At 46.8% G+C, this 25,920-nt stretch overlaps 1 protein-coding gene across 3 annotated transcripts in view; it reads right to left on the bottom strand.

Moving 5' to 3' along the window:
- The window catches only part of LOC112250060 (tyrosine-protein kinase Fyn), a 75,791-nt gene that overhangs the window by 15,745 nt on the left and 34,126 nt on the right, over positions 1–25,920 (bottom strand). For all 3 annotated transcript variants that reach the window (XM_042321610.1, XM_042321609.1, XM_042321611.1), the window contains 2 exons: positions 4,202–4,467; positions 2,030–2,126 (listed from right to left, as the gene is read on the bottom strand). In XM_042321610.1, coding sequence (XP_042177544.1) covers positions 2,030–2,126; positions 4,202–4,457 — 353 coding nt within the window. In that variant the 5' untranslated portion in view covers positions 4,458–4,467. The remainder of the gene's footprint in view (positions 1–2,029; positions 2,127–4,201; positions 4,468–25,920) is intronic.

Below are 25,920 nucleotides of genomic sequence, written 5' to 3'. Positions count from 1 at the left end.
TAACGCCAACAGCTGAGAGGAATGATGGACTGCTGGGAGGAAAGGAGGAGCGAGAAAGGCAGAGAGAGCAGGCGAAAGAGTGAAAGAGAGAGAGAGACAGGGAGGGACGGGATGGACCCCAGTCCATTCACCACTTCTGTCTTCTTAAACAAACGCTCTTTAAACCAAGTCGGCTGCGCCGCAAAGACAGAAAACAACAACATGGGTAAACAAACAAAGAACCAGCCTTCTCCCATCTCCAGAAATATTGTTATGCTTCAACTAACTTCTTTCCCTGTGGTCACTGCTAATGACAGAGTAATCATTAAACAAAACATCTGTGGTATTTCCTGCATATTTCTGAGGTAGTTGTACAAAAACAGACTGTGAAAAAATGTGCTAAATGTGCAATTGCATGATGAAGACGTATACACGTGTCATCTTGTTACAGCAATCATGTTATAGGAAACTATTCTAAGCAATCAGAATCAAACATTATAAACACTTGAGTCTTATTGTTTGGGATGCTTCCCTGTAACCTGTTGTTTGCATTCACCAAGCTCAGCGATTCATTGAGAAGATGCCACCATAATACAACACAACAGACCCTGTGCTCAGTAGCCACAGGAGTCCCATGGCTGCTCAGAGGAGTCCCATGGCTGCTCAGAGGAGTCCCATGGCTGCTCACAGGAGTCCCATGGCTGCTCACAGGAGTCCCATGGCTGCTCACAGGAGTCCCATGGCTGCTCAGAGGAGTCCCATGGCTGCTCAGAGGAGTCCCATGGCTGCTCACAGGAGTCCCATGGCTGCTCACAGGAGTCCCATGGCTGCTCACAGGAGTCCCATGGCTGCTCACAGGAGTCCCATGGCTGCTCAGAGGAGTCCCATGGCTGCTCACAGGAGTCCCATGGCTGCTCACAGGAGTCCCATGGCTGCTCACAGGAGTCCCATGGCTGCTCACAGGAGTCCCATGGCTGCTCACAGGAGTCCCATGGCTGCTCACGTGATTCCCTGCCTGAACAGGCATCTACCATGTACTGTCTGTTTGCCAGGCAGCCTGGCCTGAGAGGGAGAGACTGGGCCTGGGCTGGGTGCAGTTACTCTTCTCTCCAGCAGGGGCCAGTGTGCCAAGCTAGAACAGTGCCTGGATGCTGCCAGGGAGGGAAGTTAGAAGTGAGGGAGGCGTGGGCGGACGGAGGGTGGATGATGGAGGGCTGAGGCTGCAGCTCTGACTGGCCACTGGCCAGGAGGAGAAGATGAAGGGAGGAGAGAAGGAGGGGAAGATAGCATAGAGAGGGTCCTAATGATGATGTCTTCCTGCCTTTGCTCTAGATGGGTGGGCAGTGGGTGGTGGTGGTTAAACGTGTGCTACTGGGGTATGAGGAGCAGCCCTTCCACATGGGAGAAAGGACAGGATGTCAGCTGCTAAAGCAGTATGGATGGGTATGGAGACTGGTGAGCATCCCCTGTGCTGCCTGGGCTTTAGGTTGAAAAACTACATGGGTGAACATAAACATGGGGACAGTGGAGGAGGAGCTGGGAAATCACAAACCTAAACAGACACAGACAGTCATACTTCTGAGAGAATATATCAAATGACATTTTTCAGTGTGTCACTAAAGCCTGCTGAGAAGGAAGAACCCATCCATGAGGTTTCAGAGCAGCATGTTCATGGGCTGGTCTGAGACAGTTGTGCTGACAGAGGCGTAACAGAGTGGCTGCACTTTGTGTCAGACCGTTCAAAGAGAAAGTCTACACCAGACTAAAGCAGACTGAAGAACAACACAAAACCATTCCACATCCCCCTCCCCCACCTCAAACTAAAGACCCCTGCCTGTTCCATACAATTTAAATGCTGATGTCTTGAAAATGGAAATAAAACTTATTTTACAGTCATTCCAACACCTTCCCCGGTCAAAGTGATAAACCTAGGCAGCCAGGCTACCAGAGTGATTCTAATATGATATTTACATCTAGAATATAGACATTTTCCCACTCTCAGTGCAGTAGGTGTGATGTGTGATAAGTGGCTGTACTATACTGTACTTACGTGCTGTTGATAATCTGAAACCTCTCCCCTTTCCTGAAGCTGAGGTCGTCCTCTGTCCGCGCCTCATAGTCATAAAGTGCCACAAAGAGGGTGACTCCTGCCGAGAGAAAACACACAGCGTCAGCACTCAAGCGATTAGGAAGTGCAGCAAATGAACCTTAGAGTCTGAGAGACTAACATTGAACTGACTGACCCTGGAAGGGAAGTTGGGTGCATGGTAGTTTTTATACTAGAGTCTGCAGCCATTTCTGGATGCAGTGGATATACTAAGCTGTAGTGAATTGAATGTGAAATCATCCATTAAATTGGTGACAGTATAAATAGCTGGAAATAAGCCTTCATACAGTATTGGACATCTTTCACCTGAAAGATAGCATACAAACACTGCAGCAATTATGAATGGAAAAAGGTCCTTCATATAATCTTTCAGCAGGCAGGTAGGTAGCACATACACTACATACCACATGTAATAGAAGATTATTATTATTACCAACTACCTAGATGTCCAGGGAGACAGGCTGAGAGAGAATCTAGGGAGACAGGCTGAGAGTGTCCAAGGAGACAAGCTGAGAGAGGATCTAGGGAGACAGGCTGAGAGAGGATCTAGGGAGACAGGCTGAGAGTGTCCAGGGAGACAGGCTGAGAGAGAATCTAGGGAGACAGGCTGAGAGTGTCCAAGGAGACAGGCTGAGAGAGGATCTAGGGAGACTGTCTGAAAGAGGGTCCAGGGAGACAGGCTGAGAGAGGATCTTAGGAGACAGGATGAGAGAGGGTCTAGGGAGACAGGCTGAGAGAGGATCTAGGGAGACTGTCTGAAAGAGGGTCCAGGGAGACAGGCTGAGAGGGGTTCTGGGAAAGACAGGCTGAGAGGGAGTCCAAAGAGAGAGGGGCTGAGCCTGCTCCATCTACACAGGCAGTCTGCTGAATCTCTCAGCATAAGTCTCCACAAGTCTAAAGAGCTTTCTTTATTCATCTCCTTTCCCTGATCTGAAAGGACTTGATGCACCACAGCAATATGGTGGGGGTGGAAGCCTAGACAGTCTTTTGAGTGTTGGGACAGTGTTGAGTGTACGGCGGAAATGAATAGTCTGTGCTTTAAGAGCAAGGCCCTTGGGGATAGTAGCAGTGAGAAGAGAACAAGCTGCTGCCTTTCACATGACACAGAACAGAGAGAGAGTAAGAGGGAGAGAGTAAGAGAGAGAGAGTAAGAGGGAGAGAGAGAGTAAGAGGGAGAGAGTAAGAGAGAGAGAGTAAGAGAGAGAGAGAGAGAGGGAGAGAGAGAAAGAGAGAGAGAGAGAGAGAGAGAGAGAGAGAGAGGGAGAGAGAGAAAGAGAGAGAGAGAAAGAGAGAGAGAGAGAGAGAGAGCGAGGGGATGCACACAGGGGGATTTTGCATGCCACACCTCTGATGCATCTACCTGTCACAAGATACAAACAGACTGCATGACTTCTGAAGAAATGCCTCCACATCTCCTCCACTTACAAGAAACACCTAGCAAGCCAGAATACAACAACCAGGCTTTGGTTATGCATGGTTTATTATTTATTATATATTTACTACAGTAATCTGAGGATTGGCATGTGAGTGAGGCCCATTCAATTCAGTAATTTAAGGTCACGGTACATACAGTACTAGCTGTGAATTTCCGTTCAGACTGTTGACTAAGTGCAAACAGATCAAATGATTCCCGATAGAATGTCACAAACGGCACCTCATCTATGAGCCTGAAAGGCAAAATGGTGCCTGTTAGACAGACAAGGCAGTACCACTATTTTGTCATGAAAGTGGTTTAGAGAGAGAGAAAGAGAGAGAGAGAGAGAGAGAGAGGAGAGAGGGACAGTTTGTACCAAAGTTAAACCCCCTTGTCCCCTGCAACTGACAGTGGATTTGGATCATTTTGGGACAGAAATAATCCACACTTTGATGGAAGCTGTGTTAATTAAGTGGAAACGCTGTAGCTCCTCTTGTAGCAGCAGAGGCTCAGTGAAACATAAAGGATATCCTGACTGGGAATATTCTCTATGTAAACAATGAACCCACCCTACAAAGGGCTGTGCAAGCGCCGGCCGGACGTTCAAACACAGGGCCGAGGGGCCGTGACTGGGCTGTGAGGTGAAGCGGGTCCAGGGAAGTCAGGAGAAGGGCTAACGGGGAACGTATGGACACCCCTACCTGTTCCGCCACGGGTGCGTAGGGTCCCGGTGTGGGAGGAGGTGTTGACCCCTCCGAAGACGGTCATTCCCTGGCCGACAGGCGCCTGGAAGTTGTTGAAGTTGGGGATGGCGGTGACCCCGAAGCTGGGATAGTGCTGGTGCTGCGGCGTGGGATCGGCGCCATAGCGGAAGCCTGTGGCACTCTGGGAGATGCTGGTGTCTCGGTCGTCCGTGAGTTTCGTTGCTTCTTTATCCTTGCATTGTACACAGCCCATTATCTATATTCTACACAGAGAGTAACACAGAGAAGAAGAAGAGGGATTATCAACTTGCTTGTAAATCAATTGAACATCTAGTCTGAAAAGGAAAAGGAAGGTTACAGGACTGATGACAAGCCACAATACATGGAATAGAGGTGTACTTTAACATTGTTCTTGGTTTGCTCTCCTCTCTCCTCAGATGACATGTCCTTGTCTCATTAGAGAAATGCTGTCTCTCAAGGAGCACTAGGAGGTTTATAGCCTGACATACACACGCGCACACACACACAAACGCACGCGCACACACACACACACACACACACACACACACACACACACACACACACACACACACACACACACACACACACACACACACACACACACACACACACACACACACACACACACACACACAGGCGCATACACACACAGCAGAGCTCCGGATGACTCACACAAACACTGTGTCTCTTTCACGGCCAGGGGAAAAAAATACACTTAGATATACACTCGTGTTGGGGAAGGAGAGCTAGTCGGGGAGAAGGGGACCCATGGAGGATCGGTCATAGGGGTATTCACTCATCCATTATTCCATGATAACATCACTGCCAGCATCGACCGGCCGGTCCTATGGGTGGGAGGTGGGGGGAGTGTGGACTTTGCTTCTGTCTGTTAATAAAGAGACAGGACATATTTCCAGTAGGACATCTCTATGTTTCTTCCAACACTATTACTAAACCAAGTATAGTCTCCTTTTATGGTATAACCTAGGTCTTCAAATACTGGTATGTAAACACACCTACAGACAAGAAAACATGTTCAAATACCTTCTGTAGAGACTGTTTATGCCTTGGCTGTGATGGTATTGGCACAAAATTAAAGCATAGAAAGTTTATCAACTAGCTGGTGCTGGGGAAGATTACCACAGGACAGAATTATTCACCCTGTGACAATTAATGTGATCTCATTACCAGCCTACAAAATAAACATGAAAATAACACTGTCTGTGTAGACCAGCACAGACAAACAGACTGTAACTTGCAGTGTTCCCTTGGAGACAGACTGCTGATCTAGTCCTCAGCTATAGCCACGACTGCCATCAAACGTGTCATTTGAAAATATTCAGGATTTCAATTAGAGGTCGACCGATTAATCGGGATGGCCGATTAATTAGGGCCGATTTCAAGTTTTCATAGCAATCGGAAATCGGTCATTTTGGACGCCGATTTTAAATTTTTATTTTGTATTTATTTATTTATTTTACACCTTTATTTAATCTTTATTTAACTAGGCAAGTCAGTTAAGAACACATTCTTATTTTAAATGATGGCCTAGGAACAGTGGGTTAACTGCCTTGTTCAGGGGCAGAACGACAGATTTTTACCTTGTCAGCTCGGGGATTCAATCTTGCAACCTTACAGTTAACTAGTCCAACGCTCTAACCACCTGCCTCACGAGGAGCCTGCCTGTTACGCGAATGCAGTAAGAAGCCAAGGTAAGTTGCTAGCTAGCATTAAACTTAATCATTCATAATCACTAGTTATAACTACACATGGTTGATGATATTACTAGTTTATCTAGCGTGTCCTGCGTTGCATATAATCGATGCAGTGCGCATTCGTGAAAAAGGACTGTCGTTTCTCCAACGTGTACCTAACCATAAACATCAATGCCTTTCTTAAAATCAATACACAGAAGTATATATTTTTAAACCTGCATATTTAGCTAAACGAAATCCAGGTTAGCAGGCAATATTAACCAGGTGAAATTGTGTCACTTCTCTTGTGTTCATTGCATGCAGAGTCAGTGTGTCACGCCCTGGTCCAAGTATTTTGTGTTTATCTTTATGTATTTGGTCAGGCCAGGGTGTGGCATGGGGTTTTTGTAATTGTGGTGTGTTTGTCTTGGGGTTTTGGTGGTGGTATTGGGATTGTAGCTTAGTGGGTTGTCTAGCAAGGTCTATGGCTGTCTGGAGTGGTTCTCAATCAGAGGCAGGTGCTTATCGTTGTCTCTGATTGGGAACCATATTTAGGCAGCCATATTCTTTGAGTTTGTCGTGGGTGATTGTCCTTAGTGTCTTACTTGTACTCTCTGTTAGTTTGCACTAGATAGGCTGTTTTCGGTTTTCATTACGTTTATTGTTTTGTCGTGTTTAGTGTTTAGTCGTGTTTAGTGTTTAGTCGTGTTTACGTTTTGTTTAATAAATATGGATCGCAATCGACACGCTGCAGTTTGGTCCGACTCTCCTTCATCACCACTAGAAAACCGTTACAGAATCACCCACCACCAACGGACCAAGCAGCGTGTTAACAGGCAGGAACCACAGGAGAGGCAACAGAGGCAGCAGCAGCAGGAGCAGCAGCAGCTGCAGTGGGAGAGGCTGCACCACCTGGAGAAATGGACATGGGAGGAAGAACTGGACGGTAAAGGACCCTGGGCTCAGCCTGGAGAATATCGCCGCCCCAAGGAAGAACTGGAGGCGGCGAAAGCTGAGAGGCGCAGATATGAGGAGGCAGCACGGCGTAGCGGATGGAAGCCTGAGAATCAGCCCCAAAAATTTCTTGGGGGGCTCAGGGAGAGTGTGGCAGAGTCAGGAGTCAGACCTGAGCCAACTCTCCCTGTTTATCGTGAGGAGCCAAGGAGGAGACCAGAACCAGAGACTGTGAAGGAGTTAATGGGGAAATTGGAGGAGAGAGAAATGAGGGAGTTGCTGTGTTGGTGCTTTTTGCATGGAATTCGCCCGACGGAACGTGTTGGGGATTTGATGGCACCTGGGTTAGCGCTCCATACTCGTCCTGAGGTGCGTGTTAGTCGGCTGGTGAAGTTGGTGCCAGCCTCACGCACCAGGCCTCCTGTGCACATCCCTAGCCTTGCACATCCTGTGCCAACACTGCTCTCAAGATCTCCAGTACGCCTTCACGGTCTAGCCCATCCTGTGCCACCTCCACACTCCAGTCCTCCGGTAGCAGCTCCCCGCTCCAGGCTTCCTGTGCGTGTCCTCGGTCCAGTACCACCAGTACCAGCACCACGCATCAGGCCTACAGTGCGCCTCGCCTCTCTAGCGCTGTTAGAGCTTTCCTCATCTCCAGCGCTGCCGGAGCCTCCCGCCTGTTCAGCGCAGCCAGAGCCTTCCTCCTCTACAGCGCTGCCGGAGCCTCCCGCCTGTTTAGCGCAGCCAGAGCCTTCCTCATCTCCAGCGCTGCCAGAGTCTCCCGCCTGTTTAGCGCAGCCAGAGCCTTCCTCCTCTACAGCGCTGCCGGAGCCTCCCGCATGTTTAGCGCAGCCAGAGCCTTTCTCCTCTACAGCGCTGCCGGAGCCTCCCGCCTGTTTAGCGCAGCCAGAGCCTTTCTCCTCTCCTACGCTGCCGGAGTCTCCCGCCTGTTCAGCGCAGCCAGAGCTGCCAGTCTACATGGAGCAGCCAGAGCTGCCAGTCTGCATGAAGCAGCCAGAGCTGTCAGTCTGCATGGAACAGTCAGAGCTGTCAGTCTGCATGGAGCAGCCAGAGCTGTCAGTCTACATGAAGCAGCCCGAGCTGCCAGTCTGCATGAAGCAGTCAGTCTACATGGAGCAGCCAGAGCTGTCAGTCCGCATGGAGCAGCCAGAGCTGTCAGTCTACATGAAGCAGCCCGAGCTGCCAGTCTGCATGAAGCAGCCAGTCTACATGGAGCAGCCAGAGCTGTCAGTCTGCATGGAGCAGCCAGAGCTGCCAGTCTGCATGAAGCAGCCAGTCTGCATGGAGCAGCCAGAGCTGTCAGTCTGCATGGAGCAGCCAGAGCTGTCAGTCTGCATGGAGCAGCCAGAGCTGCCAGTCTGCATGAAGCAGCCAGAGCTGTCAGTCTGCATGGAGCAGCCAGAGCGGCCAGTCTGCATGGAGCTGCCAGTCTGCAAGGAGCAGCCAGAGCTGTCAGTCTACATGAAGCAGCCCGAGCTGCCAGTCTGCATGAAGCAGCCAGTCTACATGGAGCAGCCAGAGCTGCCAGTCTGCATGAAGCAGCCAGAGCTGTCAGTCTGCATGGAACAGTCAGAGCTGTCAGTCTGCATGGAGCAGCCAGAGCTGTCAGTCTACATGAAGCAGCCCGAGCTGCCAGTCTGCATGAAGCAGTCAGTCTACATGGAGCAGCCAGAGCTGTCAGTCCGCATGGAGCAGCCAGAGCTGTCAGTCTACATGAAGCAGCCCGAGCTGCCAGTCTGCATGAAGCAGCCAGTCTACATGGAGCAGCCAGAGATGTCAGTCTGCATGAAGCAGCCAGAGCTGTCAGTCTGCATAGAGCAGCCAGTTTGCATGGAGCTGCCAGTCTGCATGGAGCTGCCAGTCTGCATGGAGCTTCCAGTCTGCAAGGAGCTGTCAGTCTGCACGGAGCTGTCAGTCTGCACGGAGCTGCCAGTCTGTAAGGAGCTGCCAGTCTGCAAGGAGCTGCCAGTCTGCAAGGAGCTGCCAGTCAGCCCGGAGCCGCCAGAGCGGTCAGTCTGTAAGAAGCCGCCAGAGCTGTCAGCCTATATGGAGCAGCTAGTGCCGCCAGTCTGCCCAGCGCCGCCAGTGCCCCCAGTCTGCCCAGCGTCGCCAGTCTGCCCAGCGCCGTCAGTCTGCCCAGCATCGCCAGTCTGCCCAGCATCGCCAGTCTGCCCAGCGTCGCCAGTCTGCCCAGCGTCGTCAGTCTGCCCAGCGTCGTCAGTCTGCCCAGCATCGCCAGTCTGCCCAGCACCGCCAGTATGCCCAGCGCCGCCAGTCTGCCCAGCGCCGCCAGTCTGCCCAGCGCCGCCAGTCTGCCCAGCAACGCCAGTCTGCCCAGCGCCGCCAGTCTGCCCAGCGCCGCCAGTCTGCCCAGCACCGCCAGATCTACCAGTCAACCAGACTCTTCCAGATCTGCCAGTCAACCAGACTCTTCCAGATCTGCCAGTCAACCAGACTCTTCCAGATCTGCCAGTCAACCAGACTCTTCCAGATCTGCCAGTCAACCAGACTCTTCCAGATCTGCCAGTCAACAAGACTCTTCCAGATCTGCCAGTCAGCCAGGATCTGCCAGTCAGCCAGGATCTGCCAGTCAGCCAGGATCTGCTGAAACCACCAGCCAGCCAGGAGCTGGTAGATCTATCTACCTGCCTGAGCTTCCTCTCACTCCTGAGCTTCCTCTCACTCCTGAGCTTCCTCTCACTCCTGAGCTTCCTCTCACTCCTGAGCTTCCTCTCACTCCTGAGCTTCCTCTCACTCCTGAGCTTCCTCTCACTCCTGAGCTTTCTCTCACTCCCGAGCTTCCCCTCAGTCCCGAGCTGCCTCGGTCCCGAGCTGTCCTTCAGTCCCGATCTGCTCCTCAGTCCAGTGGGATTCTGGGTGGGGACTACTAGGCCATGGTCGGCGGCGAGGGTGGACTATCCAGGGACGAAGGGAGAGGGGACTAAGACATTAAAGGAGTGGGGTCCACGTCCCGCGCCGGAGCCGCCACCATGGACAGACGCCCACCCGGACCCTCCCTATTGTTTTGAGGTGCGTTCGGGAGTCCGCACCTTAGGGGGTTCTGTCACGCCCTGGTCCAAGTATTTTGTGTTTATCTTTATGTATTTGGTCAGGCCAGGGTGTGGCATGGGGTTTTTGTAATTGTGGTGTGTTTGTCTTGGGGTTTTGGTGGTGGTATTGGGATTGTAGCTTAGTGGGTTGTCTAGCAAGGTCTATGGCTGTCTGGAGTGGTTCTCAATCAGAGGCAGGTGCTTATCGTTGTCTCTGATTGGGAACCATATTTAGGCAGCCATATTCTTTGAGTTTGTCGTGGGTGATTGTCCTTAGTGTCTTACTTGTACTCTCTGTTAGTTTGCACTAGATAGGCTGTTTTCGGTTTTCATTACGTTTATTGTTTTGTCGTGTTTAGTGTTTAGTCGTGTTTAGTGTTTAGTCGTGTTTACGTTTTGTTTAATAAATATGGATCGCAATCGACACGCTGCAGTTTGGTCCGACTCTCCTTCATCACCACTAGAAAACCGTTACACAGTGTATATGCAACAGTTTGGGCCGCCTAATTTGCCAGAATTTTAAGTAATTATGACATAACATTGAAGGTTGTGCAATGTAACAGGAATATTTAGACTGATGGATGCCACCCGTTAGATAAAATACGGAACGGTTCCGTATTTCACTGAAAGAATAAACGTCTTGTTTTCAAGATGATAGTTTCCGGATTCGACCATATTAATGACCTAAGGCTCACATTTCTGTGTATTATTAGAAATGGTATAGAGAGAAATAGTCCTATAATTCCTATAATAACTACAACCTAAAACTTCTTACCTGGGAATATTGAAGGCTCATGTTAAAAGGAACCACCAGCTTTCATATGTTCTCATGTTCTGAGCAAGGACCTTAAACGTTAGCTTTCTTACATGGCACATATTGCACTTTTACTTTCTTCTCCAACACTTTGTTTTTGCATTATTTAAACCAAATTGAACATGTTTAATTATTTATTTGAGGCTAAATTGATTTTATTGATGTATTATATTAAGTTAAAATAAGTGTTCATTCAGTATGGTTGTAATTGTCGTTATTACAAATACATTTAAAAAATTGGCCGATTAATCTGTATCGGCTTTTTTTGGCCCTCCAATAATCGGTATCGGTGTCGTAAAATCATAATCGGTCGACCTCTAATTTCAATAAGAGCCCTGTTTCCCTTGCACTGTCGGTCTCTGTCTGTCTCTCTCTCTATCCTTCTTTTTCTCTCCTCTCTCTCTCTCCCTCTTCCCTCTCTCTGATCTCTCTTTCCCTCTTTCCAAGCCTCCTGGCCTGGTGTGTTGTGTCTATTCCATCTCTTCTGATAGAAGAAGGAAGTGCAGTCTGCAGTCACTTAAGACACATGGGAGAAAGAATGTGGTCCAGTATGCTTCCCTTTGGCCAGAGGGAAAAAACAAGGCCCAGATTATAGGAAGCCCTCCTTCCTTCCATCAATCAGCACAGCTGACACACAATGGCCACCCATTGAGCATGGTCAAGGTCCAGAACCTGCTTCCCACATCATCACTGACTGACGACCGCATGCTTGGCAAATGGGGAGAGAGAGAGAGAGAGAGAGAGAGAGAGACAGAGACAGAGAGAGCATCAGGATTCCCAATCCATTAAAGTTTAAACAACTGAGCAATACACATATTGGTTTAAGTTGTAGATTAAGGCTAAATCCACACAGATACAGTGATCAGATAAAAATGAATCTCTGTGACATTATCCAGTCTCATATAATAAATAACATATCAGACAGCGGCTAGTATTTGGCCTCTGACCGTGGCCTGGCAACCAATGAATCCCTGGCTCCGCTAAACGACATGCGAATGCTACAATGACTCAGTGGGCTAACACTGTAATCCACCACAACAAGCCCTAGACAGGAAGAGAGCCAAGAATCAGATAACTGTAACGGTCAGTGGTGGATTCCACAGCATCTCTAATCGTCTTCAACTTGTAGCATCACTTAAAATGCTCAAAGTTGCTTGATAATCTATCTCATAACATAGCCGCTGGGCAGCAGAGAGAGATTGGATTGGCTTCTGGACATCGACATTTGTATTGATCTCTGTTATCCGGTCAGAGGGCTTGGCTTGTGTTGTGGTAAATGTCAGAGTAATCTGTGGAAGCAGGATGTTGTTAACTGAATACAGTCAAAGCTGCCTCTGGTAACAGCACAGTATTATAGGTGAATCCAAAGGAGCCAAATGGAACAGGTTGTTGCTGTGTAAATGACTGGAGATGTTGAGCATGGCAAGCACGCCATACACACACACAAGCACACACGCGCGCGCACACACACGCACACACACGCACGCGCACGCGCACACACAACAGTGTGTAGTCAGCTACATCCCTATCACAGAGTACTGCAAGACCACTCACAGTGTTGTTATTCTCCCGTTCAGTAGGCAGCTATGAGACAGCCCTCACAGCAGGAGACAAACAGACAGCCACAACAGAGCCTCAGCCCAGTACGATGCCTGCTCACTGCGGACCCCTCAACACAGGCTAGGGACTGAGCTCAGCATCACTGCTCCCTTAATTTGAACCCAACCTCTTTCATCTCTTTCTTTGCCCCCTTCCCTCCTGTTGAGAAAACAGAAAACACCTGCTAGCCGTAGGCACTTGTATTGTTGTTTACTCCTTCTCTCCTCCCCTTCCTCTGCTGCAGAATAACAGCCTGAAACCAACTGATAGCCATCAGCACAGTGTTTCATATAGAAACCAACTGATAGCCATCAGCACAGTGTTTCATATAGAAACCAACTGATAGCCATCAGCACAGTGTTTCATATAGAAACCAACTGATAGCCATCAGCACAGTGTTTCATATAGAAACCAACTGATAGCCATCAGCACTGTGTTTCATATAGAAACCAACTGATAGCCATCAGCACAGTGTTTCATATAGAAACCAACTGATAGCCATCAACACAGTGTTGCATATAGAAACCAACTGATAGCCATCAGCACTGTGTTTCATATAGAAACCAACTGATAGCCATCAGCACAGTGTTTCATATAGAAACCAACTGATAGCCATCAACACAGTGTTGCATATAGAAACCAACTGATAGCCATCAACACAGTGTTGCATATAGAAACCAACTGATAGCCATCAACACAGTGTTTCATATAGAAACCAACTGATAGCCATCAGCACAGTGTTTCATATAGAAACCAACTGATAGCCATCAGCACTGTGTTTCATATAGAAACCAACTGATAGCCATCAGCACAGTGTTTCATATAGAAACCAACTGATAGCCATCAGCACAGTGTTTCATATAGAAACCAACTGATAGCCATCAGCACAGTGTTTCATATAGAAACCAACTGATAGCCATCAGCACAGTGTTTCATATAGAAACCAACTGATAGCCATCAGCACAGTGTTTCATATAGAAACCAACTGATAGCCATCAGCACAGTGTTTCATATAGAAACCAACTGATAACCATCAGCACAGTGTTTCTTATAGAAACCAGCTGATAGCCATCAGCACAGTGTTTCATATAGAAACCAACTGATAGCCATCAGCACAGTGTTTCTTATAGAAACCAACTGATATCCATCAGCACAGTGTTTCATACAGAAACCAACTGATAGCCATCAGCACAGTGTTTCATATAGAAACCAACTGATAGCCATCAGCACAGTGTTTCATATAGAAACCAACTGATAATCATCAGCACAGTGTTTCATATAGAAACCAACTGATAGCCATCAGCACAGTGTTGCATATAGAACCCCATATCCTTATCACTTTTCTTCTCATCAGATTGGCTCAACCAATCAGATCAATGGTCCTTCATGGAAAACCAATTATTAAGCAGAACATGACCAGAAGCTAGTTAAAGTAAAGGCCATTCATATAGAATCTATATGGACCAAATTCATTAATATATTTAATTGTAAGATCTAAAACGTTGAAGGATCTAAGGCTGCTTTAAATTAAATAAAAAGCAGAAGGGATGACAATTGATTAAATCAAGTTAAAGAGGTGTCAACTTCTACCATATGTTCTGTAATCCATCTCTCAACAAAGAGGAGAGGAGATAAAGGGGATAAAACCAGATCCATCCACAGATCCAGGTCAAATATTAATGGAGCAGTTGTGGAAACTCAAGGTTGGCATGCCTCAGAGTCTGTGTCGGGCTAGCCGCAAGAGAGCTGCAGAAGGACCAAACGCCCTGGATGGAAGCATGTATATTTCATAGGGGGTGATGAGGTGGCAAGGGTGAATCACTAGTATACACTGTCACATTATGCCCTGGGGGAGAGAGCCTTTTATCACCACTCTTTACACGGATGGTCTGGACAATTTTGGGACACCCTCTGTCTGGACAGAACACCTCAGGCTTTACATGAAGCCATCATCTCTGAGCAGAGAGTAGGGAGGAGGAGAGGGAAAGAAAATGGATGCTTATACAGGACATACACTGAGTGTACAAAACATTAAGAATACCTTCCTAATATTGAGTTGCAGCCCCCTTCTGCCCTCAGAACAGTCTCAATTCGCTGGGGCAAGTACTCTACAAGCTGTCAAAAGCGTTCCACAGGGATGATGGGCCATGTTGACTCCAATGCTTCCCATAGTTGTGTCAAGTTGGCTGGATGTTCTTTGGGTGGTGGATCATTCTTGATACACGCAGGAAACTGTTGAGCGTGAAACACCCAGCAGAGTTGCAGTACTTCACACAAACTGGTGCGCCTGGCACATACTACCATATCCTGTTCAAAGGCACTTAAATATTTTGTCTTGCCGATTCACCCTCTGAATGGCACACATACACAATCCATGTCTCAAATGTCTTAAGGCTTAAAATCCTTCTTTAACCTGTCTCGCCCCTTTCATCTACACGGATAGAAGTGGATTTAACAAGTGACATCAATAAGGGATCATAGCTTTCACCTGGATTCACCTGGTCAGGATTATAATCACAGTGTATGTCATGGAAAGAGCAGTGCTCTTAATGTTTTGTACACTCCTATGTATATTTGTGGGTCTGTAGATATTTGGGTGAGCTCATCTCAATGACCTAGTCATTAATGTGTGTCTCAAAGTCAAGCCAGGTCAATGACGTGGCCCACGCAGCCAGTCATGTCTCTCTCTCGCCACTGCAGAGCCAGACAAAGGATCAAGACGTTTGGTTTTGTTCTCTCACTTCAGTTCTGTGCGTGTAAAATATGACTCTGCCTCTGTGTCATGCCCTTCATCAGAGTGAATGTTAAAACAAACTTCCAGACAGAGAGAGAGAGAGAGCATCAGGTCTACAGAGATAATGAGATAGAAGATGATTAAGTGGGGCGAGAGGATACGGAGGGGAGGAGGACAATGCCTGTCTAAGAGAGGGACAGATGAATAGAGAAGCCCACTAATACACCCACCCAAGCCCCATCCTGCGACCTAAGAGGCATGCACCAGATGCACAGCATGCTCTGCTCACACCTAATGGTCCAACCCTAAATAAGTAAATGCTCTCAACAGAGAAAGATGTCCTCCTGTGTGCTACCTATGTGTGCTACCTATGTGTGCTACCTATGTGTGCTACCTATGTGTGCTACCTATGTGTGCTACCTATGTGTGCTACCTATATCCCCCCACTAGAATCCCCATACTTTAATGAAGACAGCTTCTCCATCCTAGAGGGGGAGAACAATCGTTTCCAGACCCAGGAACATGTACTAGTCTGTGGCAAAATACACCAATTTCTTCCTCAGGGCTGGGGGGTGAGACAGGGATGCAGCTTGAGCTCCACCCTCTTCAATATATATACAGTATCTATTTGTATCTATTAGAATGCTATTTGGCCCTAAACAGAGAGTACACAGCGGCAGAATACCTGACCACTGTGACTGACCCAAACTTAAGGAAAGCTTTGACTATGTACAGACTCAGTGAGCATAGCCTTCCTATTGAGAAAGGCCACCGTAGGCAGACATGGCTCTCAAGAGAAGACAGGCTATGTGCTCACTGCCCACAAAATGAGGTGGAAACTGAGCTGCACTTCCTAACCTCCTGCCCAATGTATGACCATATTGGAGATACATAGTTCCCTCAGATTACACAGATCCACAAAGAATTTGAAAACAAATCCAATTTTGAAAAACTCCCATATCTACTGGGTGAAATTCCATCACAGCAGCAAGATTTGTGACCTGTTGCCACGAGAAAAGGGCAACCAGTGAAGAACAAACACCACTGTAAATACAACCCATATTTATGCTTATTTATTTTCCCTTGTGTACTTTAACCATTTGTACATTGTTAAAACACTGTATATATATATATGACATTTGTAATGTCTTGATTGTTTTGAAACTTCTGTATGTGTAATGTTTACTGTTAATTTTTATTGTTTATTTCACTTTTGTATATTGTCTACCTCACTTGCTTTGGCAATGTTAACACATGTTTCTCATGCCAATAAAGCCCCTTGAATTGAATTGAATTGAGAGAAGGGGAGAGAGAAAGAGAGAGGGAGAGAGAAAGAGAGAGGGAGAGAGAAAGAGAGAGGGAGGTTAACAAAGTGTGAGAGAGGGAGGAGAAGGAGGAGGCGGAGCACAGCTCTTGACAAACACTTGACAAAAGGAGCCGGATAATGATCAGTGCTGGGCGTCACATGCAGAGACTCAGTCCGCCGGGGAACGGCCTCGCCTCTGTGCTCTCAGTGTTCTTACAGCCAGCCACATCACGAGCAGGCCTGCCTGACTGTCTGTGCTATTCAAGGTTAACGCTCAGAGGCTTATGGCCCTTTCCTTCCACACACAATCACCAACCTACACTTAACATGAACAAGAAGACAAACACGGCACCCAACACACGCAATCTAAAACCACCCTTCTTAGTATGAACACATGCGAGATCTCAAGAAACAATGCGATGGGAGAAAGGTCAGTGGGCCGCTCATTTCCCTCAAAGCAGTGTGTGTGTGTGCGTGTGTGTGCGTGTCAGAGTATTTATGTGTGCGTGTATGTGTGACAGAAAGAAAAAAGGGAAGCAAAGGAGTTGTGTGTGGGTGAGCAGTGTGTTTGAGTAAAGGGGAGCAGAGGAGTTGTGTGTGGGTGAGCAGTGTGTTTGAGTAAAGGGGAGCAGAGGAGTTGTGTGTGGGTGAGCAGTGTGTTTGAGTAAAGGGGAGCAGAGGAGTTGTGTGTGGGTGAGCAGTGTGTTTGAGTAAAGAGGAGCAGAGGAGTTGTGTGTGGGTGAGCAGTGTGTTTGAGTAAAGGGGAGCAGAGGAGTTGTGTGTGGGTGAGCAGTGTGTTTGAGTAAAGGGGAGCAGAGGAGGGGTATTTTCTCCTGAGTGTGTGTTTGTGTGAGCAGTGTGAGCGTATGTGTAAGTGCTAGCAGCACAATTATCACAACAGCTACAAGGCGAGCCATGGAATTAATCCAAATCACTGCACTAACAGTCTGACAAAGATCCTTGTAGTGATTTAGGATTCAAATCAGACTGTGTGGGGCATCAGATTCCTCCTCCTTTTCCTTCTCCCTCCATCACATGCGATGGTCTGGTGTGATGTTATTCATCATCAGCTGGCAGAGAGAGAGAGTGCGATGGTGTGCTGCTTCCGGGTCTGACTGATCTGGCTGTGTCTCTGTGAGGAGAGAGAGCTCTTGTTCAAGAAGGACTGGCCCACTGCCGCCGGGTTACAGGGGTCACCTGGCATGGCCCCGAGGAAACAATCAGGCACAATACCACTGCTGGAGGAGCAGGCGGGATCCAAACCTCCCCGAAACCTCCCAGGAGTCGCAGAGCCCAAAGAGAGGGTTGGCCCGACCGGACTAGCCCCCTTTCCTCTCCTGCAGCCCACAAAAGGAGAAATCTGGCTCCCATTTTCTAAGGAGCAGCCTTCACAAAAAGAGAGTGAGGGAAATACCATTTGATGTTTTCCCTCTCCATGGCTTACTATTTGTTTTTGTGATCAAATGTTTTCTTATTTTGTAATTGTTTTCGGGGGGGTTTACAGGTACAGTCTTCAAATTAATATATTTTCATATATTCAGTTCAAGAGGCGAACAGCTAACAGCGAACAGCTAAGCAAACAGCTGGAGGCAGGGCTTTCTCCTATAGAGCTCCATTTTTATGGAATGGTCTGCCTACCCATGTGAGAGACGCAGACTTGGTCTCAACCTTTAAGTCTTTATTGAAGACTCATCTCTTCAGTGGGTCATATGATTGAGTGTAGTCTTGCCCAGGAGTGTGAATGTGAACGGAAAGGCACTGGAGCAACGAACCGCCCTTGCTGTCTCTGCCTGGCTGGTTCCCCTCTCTCCACTGGGATTCTCTGCCTCTAACCCTATTACAGGGGCTGAGTCACTGGCTTACTGGTGTTCTTCCATGCCGTCCCTAGGAGGGGTGCGTCACTTGAGTGGGTTGAGTCACTGACATGATCTTCCTGTCTGGGTTGGCGCCCCCCCTTGGGTTGTGCCGTGGCGGAGATCTTTGTGGGCTATACTCGGCCTTGTCTCAGGATGGTAAGTTGGTGGTTGAAGATATCCCTCTAGTGGAGTGGGGTCTGTGCATTGGCAAAGTGGGTGGGGTTATATCCTGCCTGTTTGGCCCCCCAGCATCTTGCCCCCCACATCCCTATCTGACCCCTCATCTCCCCTCCAGACCTGAGGGAAAGTGTGTCCCACGCTTTCCTCACCCGACCACTGAGGTCGGTACCCCGCCCACTCCATGGCTTACTCTGAATGAAAGGAAAACAGCATGGAAGCTCCCATTTCCATCAGGAATCTTGTGAGATATGAAACTGATTAGGCCTAATAAGAAGGCTTATCCTGCTGTTACCTTGATCAGCAACACACAGACTAACCAATCCACTGTTCAGAGTCTCTTTAAGGCCAATACTCAATACAAAACATATTTCTCCTTTAAATCCAAACAAGCATTCAGCAGCCTTGATCACACATATCAGGTCTTTCAAAGGGAATGGGAGACATGTGTGTGTATCTGGGCTGGATTATCTTGTTCCATGACTCTTTTTCCCAACTCGTGCCCACCAAGCGGTCTGCTGGAGGATGCGCCAAGCTCTGTAATTAAAAAACAAGCAGGGGCCACTCTACCCCCCCACAATAAGCTCCTCAGTGTCTAACTCTGCTTCCTGGGGTGAAGATAAGAAGAGCAGATAAGCCTCTGTAGCCTTGCCTCTCTCTGCCACAGCCATAAATTACAGAGGATAAGTGAGACAGTCAAGTTGTGTGACGTTAATGTGTTTCCTCCCGGAATAGAGCGTGTTTTTCCCCCTCCGTTTATGGTTCATTTCAACAAGCTGCTTTAGGGCATTGGAGGCTGCCTCTCTGGGTGGGATTATGAAACTGTGAGCTGTCAAAACTGTGGATAACCCTTCTCCCCTCTCGCTCATTCCTTCCTTAAAGTCTCTTTCCACTGGTTGAGCCAGGATCAAAACACTGAGCCAGCCTCCCCCCTCCCTCCTCCAACTCCCAAGGAAGGCCACTGTCCTCTGCCCTGCCTGCTCCTGTCAGTCAAAGGCCAGGGCAGTCCGGGTAAGGCTGCACTGCACTCGGGTGAATGGGAGGGGCCTTAGCTGGCACCATTGTGTCAGGGTCATTCAGTGTCAGTTGTGACATTCAGATTGCTGCTGGAGGAGGGACTGAGGGGACCTGACTAGCACTATCCCAACGAGCAGAGAGGGAAAGGAGAGGAGCTGCCTGCCTGGCTGGGAGAGCTGCTGCTCTAACCACTGAGCCTCAGGCTTCAGCCGTCCTGAGCCCTTAGCTGTTAGCCTGCATGAGCTCAGCCAAATACGCTCTGGTTAGGGATTAGCAATGTGGCTTCCCTGCTTTCTCTCCCTGGGACTGCAGTCATTGGAAACTGTTACTTGGTGTTTAATCAGGCTAAGAATCAAGTACCAGCATTGTGTTACTATGCATTTACAACACAATCCACTATTATTGTAGTTATTCCACTGCTATTTTCTCATTGCATAATAACATAGGATGCTACTGTAGGTTTATCAACCACTTACATGCATTTGTTCTGTGTTACATTTCAAAGAGATGTTTCAAAACATAGGGCTGAGTAAATGATTGGCCGAGTGACAAGCATAAAAGCAGAGGATGAATAAATAAAAAATAAACAGTGACATAAATACAAGCTTCCCCTAAATGGACCATGTCATTTTGAAACCATGTCATGGAGCCCTCCAGAAGTATGCTGCCAGCTGAACTTGTGTTAACAATGCAGCTGTGTCCGTGACGTGACCCCTGACCTCTGACCTCCACCCTCTAGCTCCCCCAGGGAGGGCCAGTTATAAATCAACAGCATTATACCACCTATCCAAGCTGTTGCCAAGGCCCTGGTAATATAAATATAAAAAATGATGATGACACTAGCATATGTGCGAGTGAAATGTGTGTGCAGACACTATGGGGCTTCAAAGCATCTCCTGCAAGGGTTGAAAGTCTAATTCCGTGCAGCACAGTTAGTACCAGAGGTGTGGACACGAGTCACATGACTTTAAAAAGGTGTGCAGCGCATCAACTCTTCATTTAACGGATTACAGTTTGAATCGGACAGCAGCCAATCAAATTGTGCCAGCTGAGAAAAAGTTGTGTGTGGCAGTGCAGAGGAACGTCGGTGGGTGAATTCAGATGGAGCCCTTGGAAAGATGATACCCCAAATTATTATTTTCGGATATAAAGACGATGCTGTATCAACAAAAACTGATTGCAATTTGCAAAACATGCGGGAAGAAAATTACAGATGGAGCCTCAACAATTTCCAACTTTGTTCGACATTTGAAGCTGCACAAAGAACGGTGGCTAACGTGGCTAATATAGCCGAAAGCTATATATTTTATTACTTTACTAGTGTATCATGTAGGTTAACGTAATGTTAAATCAATGAGCCTCCACACAGTCAGTCAGTACGGGAACGTGATCATTGCACCCAAGATTGAGCTTCAACTGACTAGGCAGTTGGTAGCCTAAATCCTGCCTGATGTTCCTAAAACAAGGTTGGGCGATTATGGTTGGGCGATTGTGTACAAGCCTACATTGCCCGATTGCGCCCCATAGCGATCATCGATAGTCGGGTGGGTCTTTCTCATGGCTACCCATGTATTTCCATGGAAATATAACGTTTATTTGGAAAGTAATAAATATATAGATATTTTTAAAAGGATTCATGATTTGCGTAAATGTAATATACTAACTATTACTCTTGTTAAAAATATGAAATGGTATTACATTTGGTGAAGAGCACATTATGACTTGTTTAGGACTCGAAACTCAAAGTTAAAGACTTGACTTGATACTTGACAGTCTTGACTTGAGACTTGAGTGCTAAGACTTGAGACTTACTTGTGACTTGAAAAACAATGACTTGGTCCCACCTCTGGTTAGTACACTCAAGGAAGTAAAGCATCGCTAAGAAGCATTGTTGCATTTTGCCCAGTTCCTCTGTTTTCACAAAATCAGACAAAAGGCTCAGGACTCAAGGTCACACAGGCACATTGTTGATACATCTTATTTGACTGCATGGTGGGCTGAACAACACACAAAGACATTGAGGTTACTGGACGGAGACAGCTTATGCAAATCTACTGCTCCTGTTATTTTAGTATACTGCACAGATGTGATTTCCTTTCTTTTCTCACAGTAGCAGAAACCTAAACTATGTCTAAACGTACGTCTGAACTAAAATAATATCATAATATCATAATAAATGCCATTTAGCAGATGCTTTTATCCAAAGTCATGTGTGCATACATTTAACGTATGGGTGGTCCTGGGAAACGAAGCCACAATCCTGGCAAGCGCCATGCTCTACCAAATGAGCTGCAGAGGACCACAAAATGGAGGCTTAATATTAGAGGTCTGAAATGAAAGGAAATGTAGCATTGGGCATGGCATTAAGAAAGGGAAAATCCTCCAGCTTCAACTGATTTTTTAGGAATAAGGAAGTAAACATCTTGTGCTTTTGTGTGTCAGGCAGAAGGAAGTGACTCGTTCTTTTTGAATGACTCTTTTTACTGACTCGGGAGTCATGATTCGTTTTCATGAGTGAATCGTTCATTTTAGTTGTTTGTTTTACCAGCTGTCCACAGTGAATTCTTCAGCAGGATTAATGGCGCTCCACCGGTGACTCCGGAAACGTGCTCTGTCTGTCATAACTGTCTGTCATATTTTCAGGCAAAATAAATCATGCTGCAAGAAGCATAAAGAATAAAAATACATGTTCCGAACTGATAATTGATAACATGGTGCAAGAATTTATGCAATGAATTAATTATTGAACGTTACGATGGACACAGCTTTGTAGAACCAAAACATACACAGCCTCTGCTCAACAAACGCGAACTTGAAAATGAATCGTTTCTGCAGTTCGTGAACGATAATGTACTTATCAGTCCGATGGCAGTCAAGTAAGGCATTCCATCAAGAGTCGTTCACAATGTAGTCCGGTTGCAGCCACAACTAGACCTAGTTTCAAATGTACCAAGAAAAAATCTTATTTGTATGCCAAGCAATCAACAAATGTACATTGTTTGGAGCAAGCTTTTACAAGTCTCAGTCACAAATGACAGCTCCGATAAGCAGGGAAGGACTTATTTATTCGGAGGCCCCAGGCAGGAGCCAGTCTGATGTCATGATGTTTTCATCAGATTGTCAAACAAATCAACAACAAAAACTAGGTTACCTTTGCATGCTCATCCCAAATAATTCCAGCATCCGAACAGGGCACAATGCACCCGTCAACTTTCCTTCAATTTGCAAGTGGCTGAAACTATCTCACTGGAGTGAGTGAAACAGTGCCCCCTCTGTCTTACTATGGGCTACACATACATGTTCTCTGCCTCAACAACAATGGCACTCTTATCAGCGGTCTCTGTGTCTTTTAGCAAAGAAATGCTTTAACTTCAGTAAAAAAAAATGTTGTTTCATTCTTTCTTTTTCTTTTCTCTGCCCCGCTCTGAAAGCATCGCATTGCTGCAGCTTAATTCAAATCAAATCACATTTTATTTGTGACATGCTTGGTAAATAACAGATGTAGACTAACAGTGAAATGCTCACAGGCCCTTCCTAACAATGCAGATAAATAATAATAATAATAAAAATAGAAAGAATAAATACACAATGAGTATATATACAGTTGAAGTCGGAAGTTTACATACACTTAGGTTGGAGTCATTAAAACTTGTTTTTCAACCACACCACAAATTTCTTGTTAACAAACTATAGTTTTGTCAAGTCGGTTAGGACATCTACTTTGTGCATGACACAAGTAATTTTTCAACAATTCCAGTGGGTCAGAAGTTTATATACACTAAATTGACTGTGCCTTGAAACAGATTGGAAAATTCCAGAAAATGATGTCATAGATTTAGAAGCTTCTGATAGGGTAATTGATATCATTTGAGTCAATTGGAGGTGTACCTGTGGATGTATTTCAAGGCCTACCTTTCAAATCAGTGCCTCTTTGCTTGACATCATGGGAAAATCAAAGGAAATCAGCCAAGACCTCAGAAAAAAAATTGAAGACCTCCACAAGTCTGGTTCATCCTTGGGAGCAATTTCCAAATGCCTGAAGGAACCACGTTCATCTGTACAAACAATAGTACGCAAGTATAAACACCATGGGACCACGCAGGTGTCATACCACTGAGGAAGGAGACACGTTCTGTATCCTAGAGATGAACGTACTTTGGTGCAAAAAGTGCAAATGAATCCCAGACAACATCAAAGGACCTTGTGAAGATGCTGGAGGAAACAGGTACAAAAGTATCAATATCCACAGTAAAACGAGTCCTATATCGACATAACCTGAAAGGCTGCTCAGCAAGGAAGAAGCCACTGCTCCAAAACCGCCATAAAAAAGCCACACTCTGGTTTGCAACTGCACATGGGGACAAAGATTGTACTTTTTGGAGAAATGTCCTCTGGTCTGATGAAACAAAAACTGTTTGGCCATAACGACCATCGTTATGTTCGGAGGAAAAAGGGGGAGGCTTGCAAGCCGAAGAACACCATCCCAGCCATGAAGCACAGCGGTGGCAGCATCATGTTTTGGGGGTGCTTTGCTGCAGGAGGGACTGGTGTACTTCTCAAAATAGATGGCATCATGAGGTAGGAAAATTATGTGGATATATTGAAGCAGCATCTCAAGACATCAGTCAGGAAGTTAAGGCTTGGTCGCAAATGGGTCTTCCAAATGGACAATGACCACAAGCATACTTCAAAAGTTGTGTCAAAATGGCTTAAGAACAACAAGGTCAAGGTATTGTAGTGGCCATCAAAAAGCCCTGACCTCAATCCTATAGAAAATTTGTGGGCAGAACTGAAAAAGCGTGTGCGAGCAAGTAGGCCTACCTACATGACTCAGTTACACCAGCTCTGTCAGGAGGAATGGGTCAAAAATTCACCCAACTTATTGTGGGAAGCTTGTGGAAGGCTACCTGAAACGTTTGACTCAAGTTAAATAATTTAAAGGCAATGCAAATTGAGTGTATGTAAACTTCTGACCCACTGGAAATGCGATGAAAGAAATAAAAGCTGAAATAAATAATTTTCTCTACTATTATTCTGACATTTCACATTCTTAAAATAAGGTGGTGATCCTAACTGACCTAAGACAGGGAATTTTTACTCTGATTAAATGTCAGAAATTTTGAAAAACTGAGTATTTGACTAAGGTGTATGTAAACTTCCAACTTCAACTGTATATACGGGGTACCAGTACCGAGTCGATGTGCAGGGGTACGAGGTAATGGAGGTAGATATGTACATACTGTATATGTTGGGGTAAAGTGACTAGGCAACAGCATAGATAATAATAATAAGTAGCAGCAGCATATGTGATGAGTCATAAGAGTTAGAGCAAAAATGGTCAATGCAGATAGTCTAGGCCCTCTGTTACCTGTGATCCATGATCAGATCCTTCATCTTGCTGATGTTGAGAGATAGTTTTTGGCATGGCATCACAATGCCAGGTCACTGATCTCCTCCCATATAGGCTGCATCATCGTCGTCGGTGATCAGGCCTACCACCGTTATGTCGTCGACAACCTTGATGGTGTTGGAGTCATGTGCGGCCATGCAGTCGTGGGTGAATAGGGAGTACAGGAGGGGACTAAGCACACACCCCCGAGGGGCCCCCGTGTTGAGGGTCAGCATGGCGGATGTGTTGTTGCCTACCCTCTCCACCTGGGGACGGCCCGCCAGGAAGTCCAGGATCCAGTTGTCAAGTGAGTTGTTCAGTCCCAGGTTCCTGAGCTTAGTGATGAACTTAGAGGGCACTATGAACAGCATTCTCATGAAGGTGGTCTTCTTGTCTAGGTGGGAGAGGGCAGTGTGGAGTGCAATAGAGATTGAGTCCTCTGTGGATCTGTTGGGGCGGTATGCGAATTGTAGGGGTTCACTGTGTCTCGGATGATGGTGTTGATGTGAGCACTGACCAGCCTTTCACGGCTACAGATGTGAATGCTATGGGGCGATAGTCATTTAGACAGGTTATCTTGGCATTATTGGGAACAGGGATTATGGTGGTCTGCTTGAGAAATGTAGGTATTACAGACTGGGTCAGGGAGAGGTTGAAAATGTCAGTGAAGGCACTTGCCAGCTGGTCAGCGAATGCTCTGAGTACATGTCCTGGTAATCCATCTGGTCCTGTGTCCTTGTGAATGTTAACCTGTATAATGGTCGTACTCACATTGGCTACGGAGAGCGAAATTACACAGTCTCTGGAACAGCTGGTGCTCTCATGCATGGTTCAGTGTTGCTTGCCTCGAAGCGGGCATAGAGGGCATTTAGCTCATTTGGTAGGCTTGCCTCACCGGACAGCTCGTGGCTTGGTTTCCCTTTGTAATCTATGATAGTTTGCAAGCCCTGCCACAACTGACGAGCACCAGAGCCGGCGCCAGAGCCGGATGTTGCCTGTAATCCATGGCTTTTGTTTGGGATATGTACGTACAGTGTGGGGATGACGTTGTCAATGCACTTATTAAGCCGGTGACTGATGTGGT

This window comes from Oncorhynchus tshawytscha, linkage group LG05, assembly GCF_018296145.1.
Source record: "Oncorhynchus tshawytscha isolate Ot180627B linkage group LG05, Otsh_v2.0, whole genome shotgun sequence".
NCBI lineage: Eukaryota > Metazoa > Chordata > Actinopteri > Salmoniformes > Salmonidae > Oncorhynchus > Oncorhynchus tshawytscha.
The sequence above is the reverse complement of the archived record's forward strand: the minus strand, read 5'-3'. Positions and strand labels throughout refer to the sequence as shown.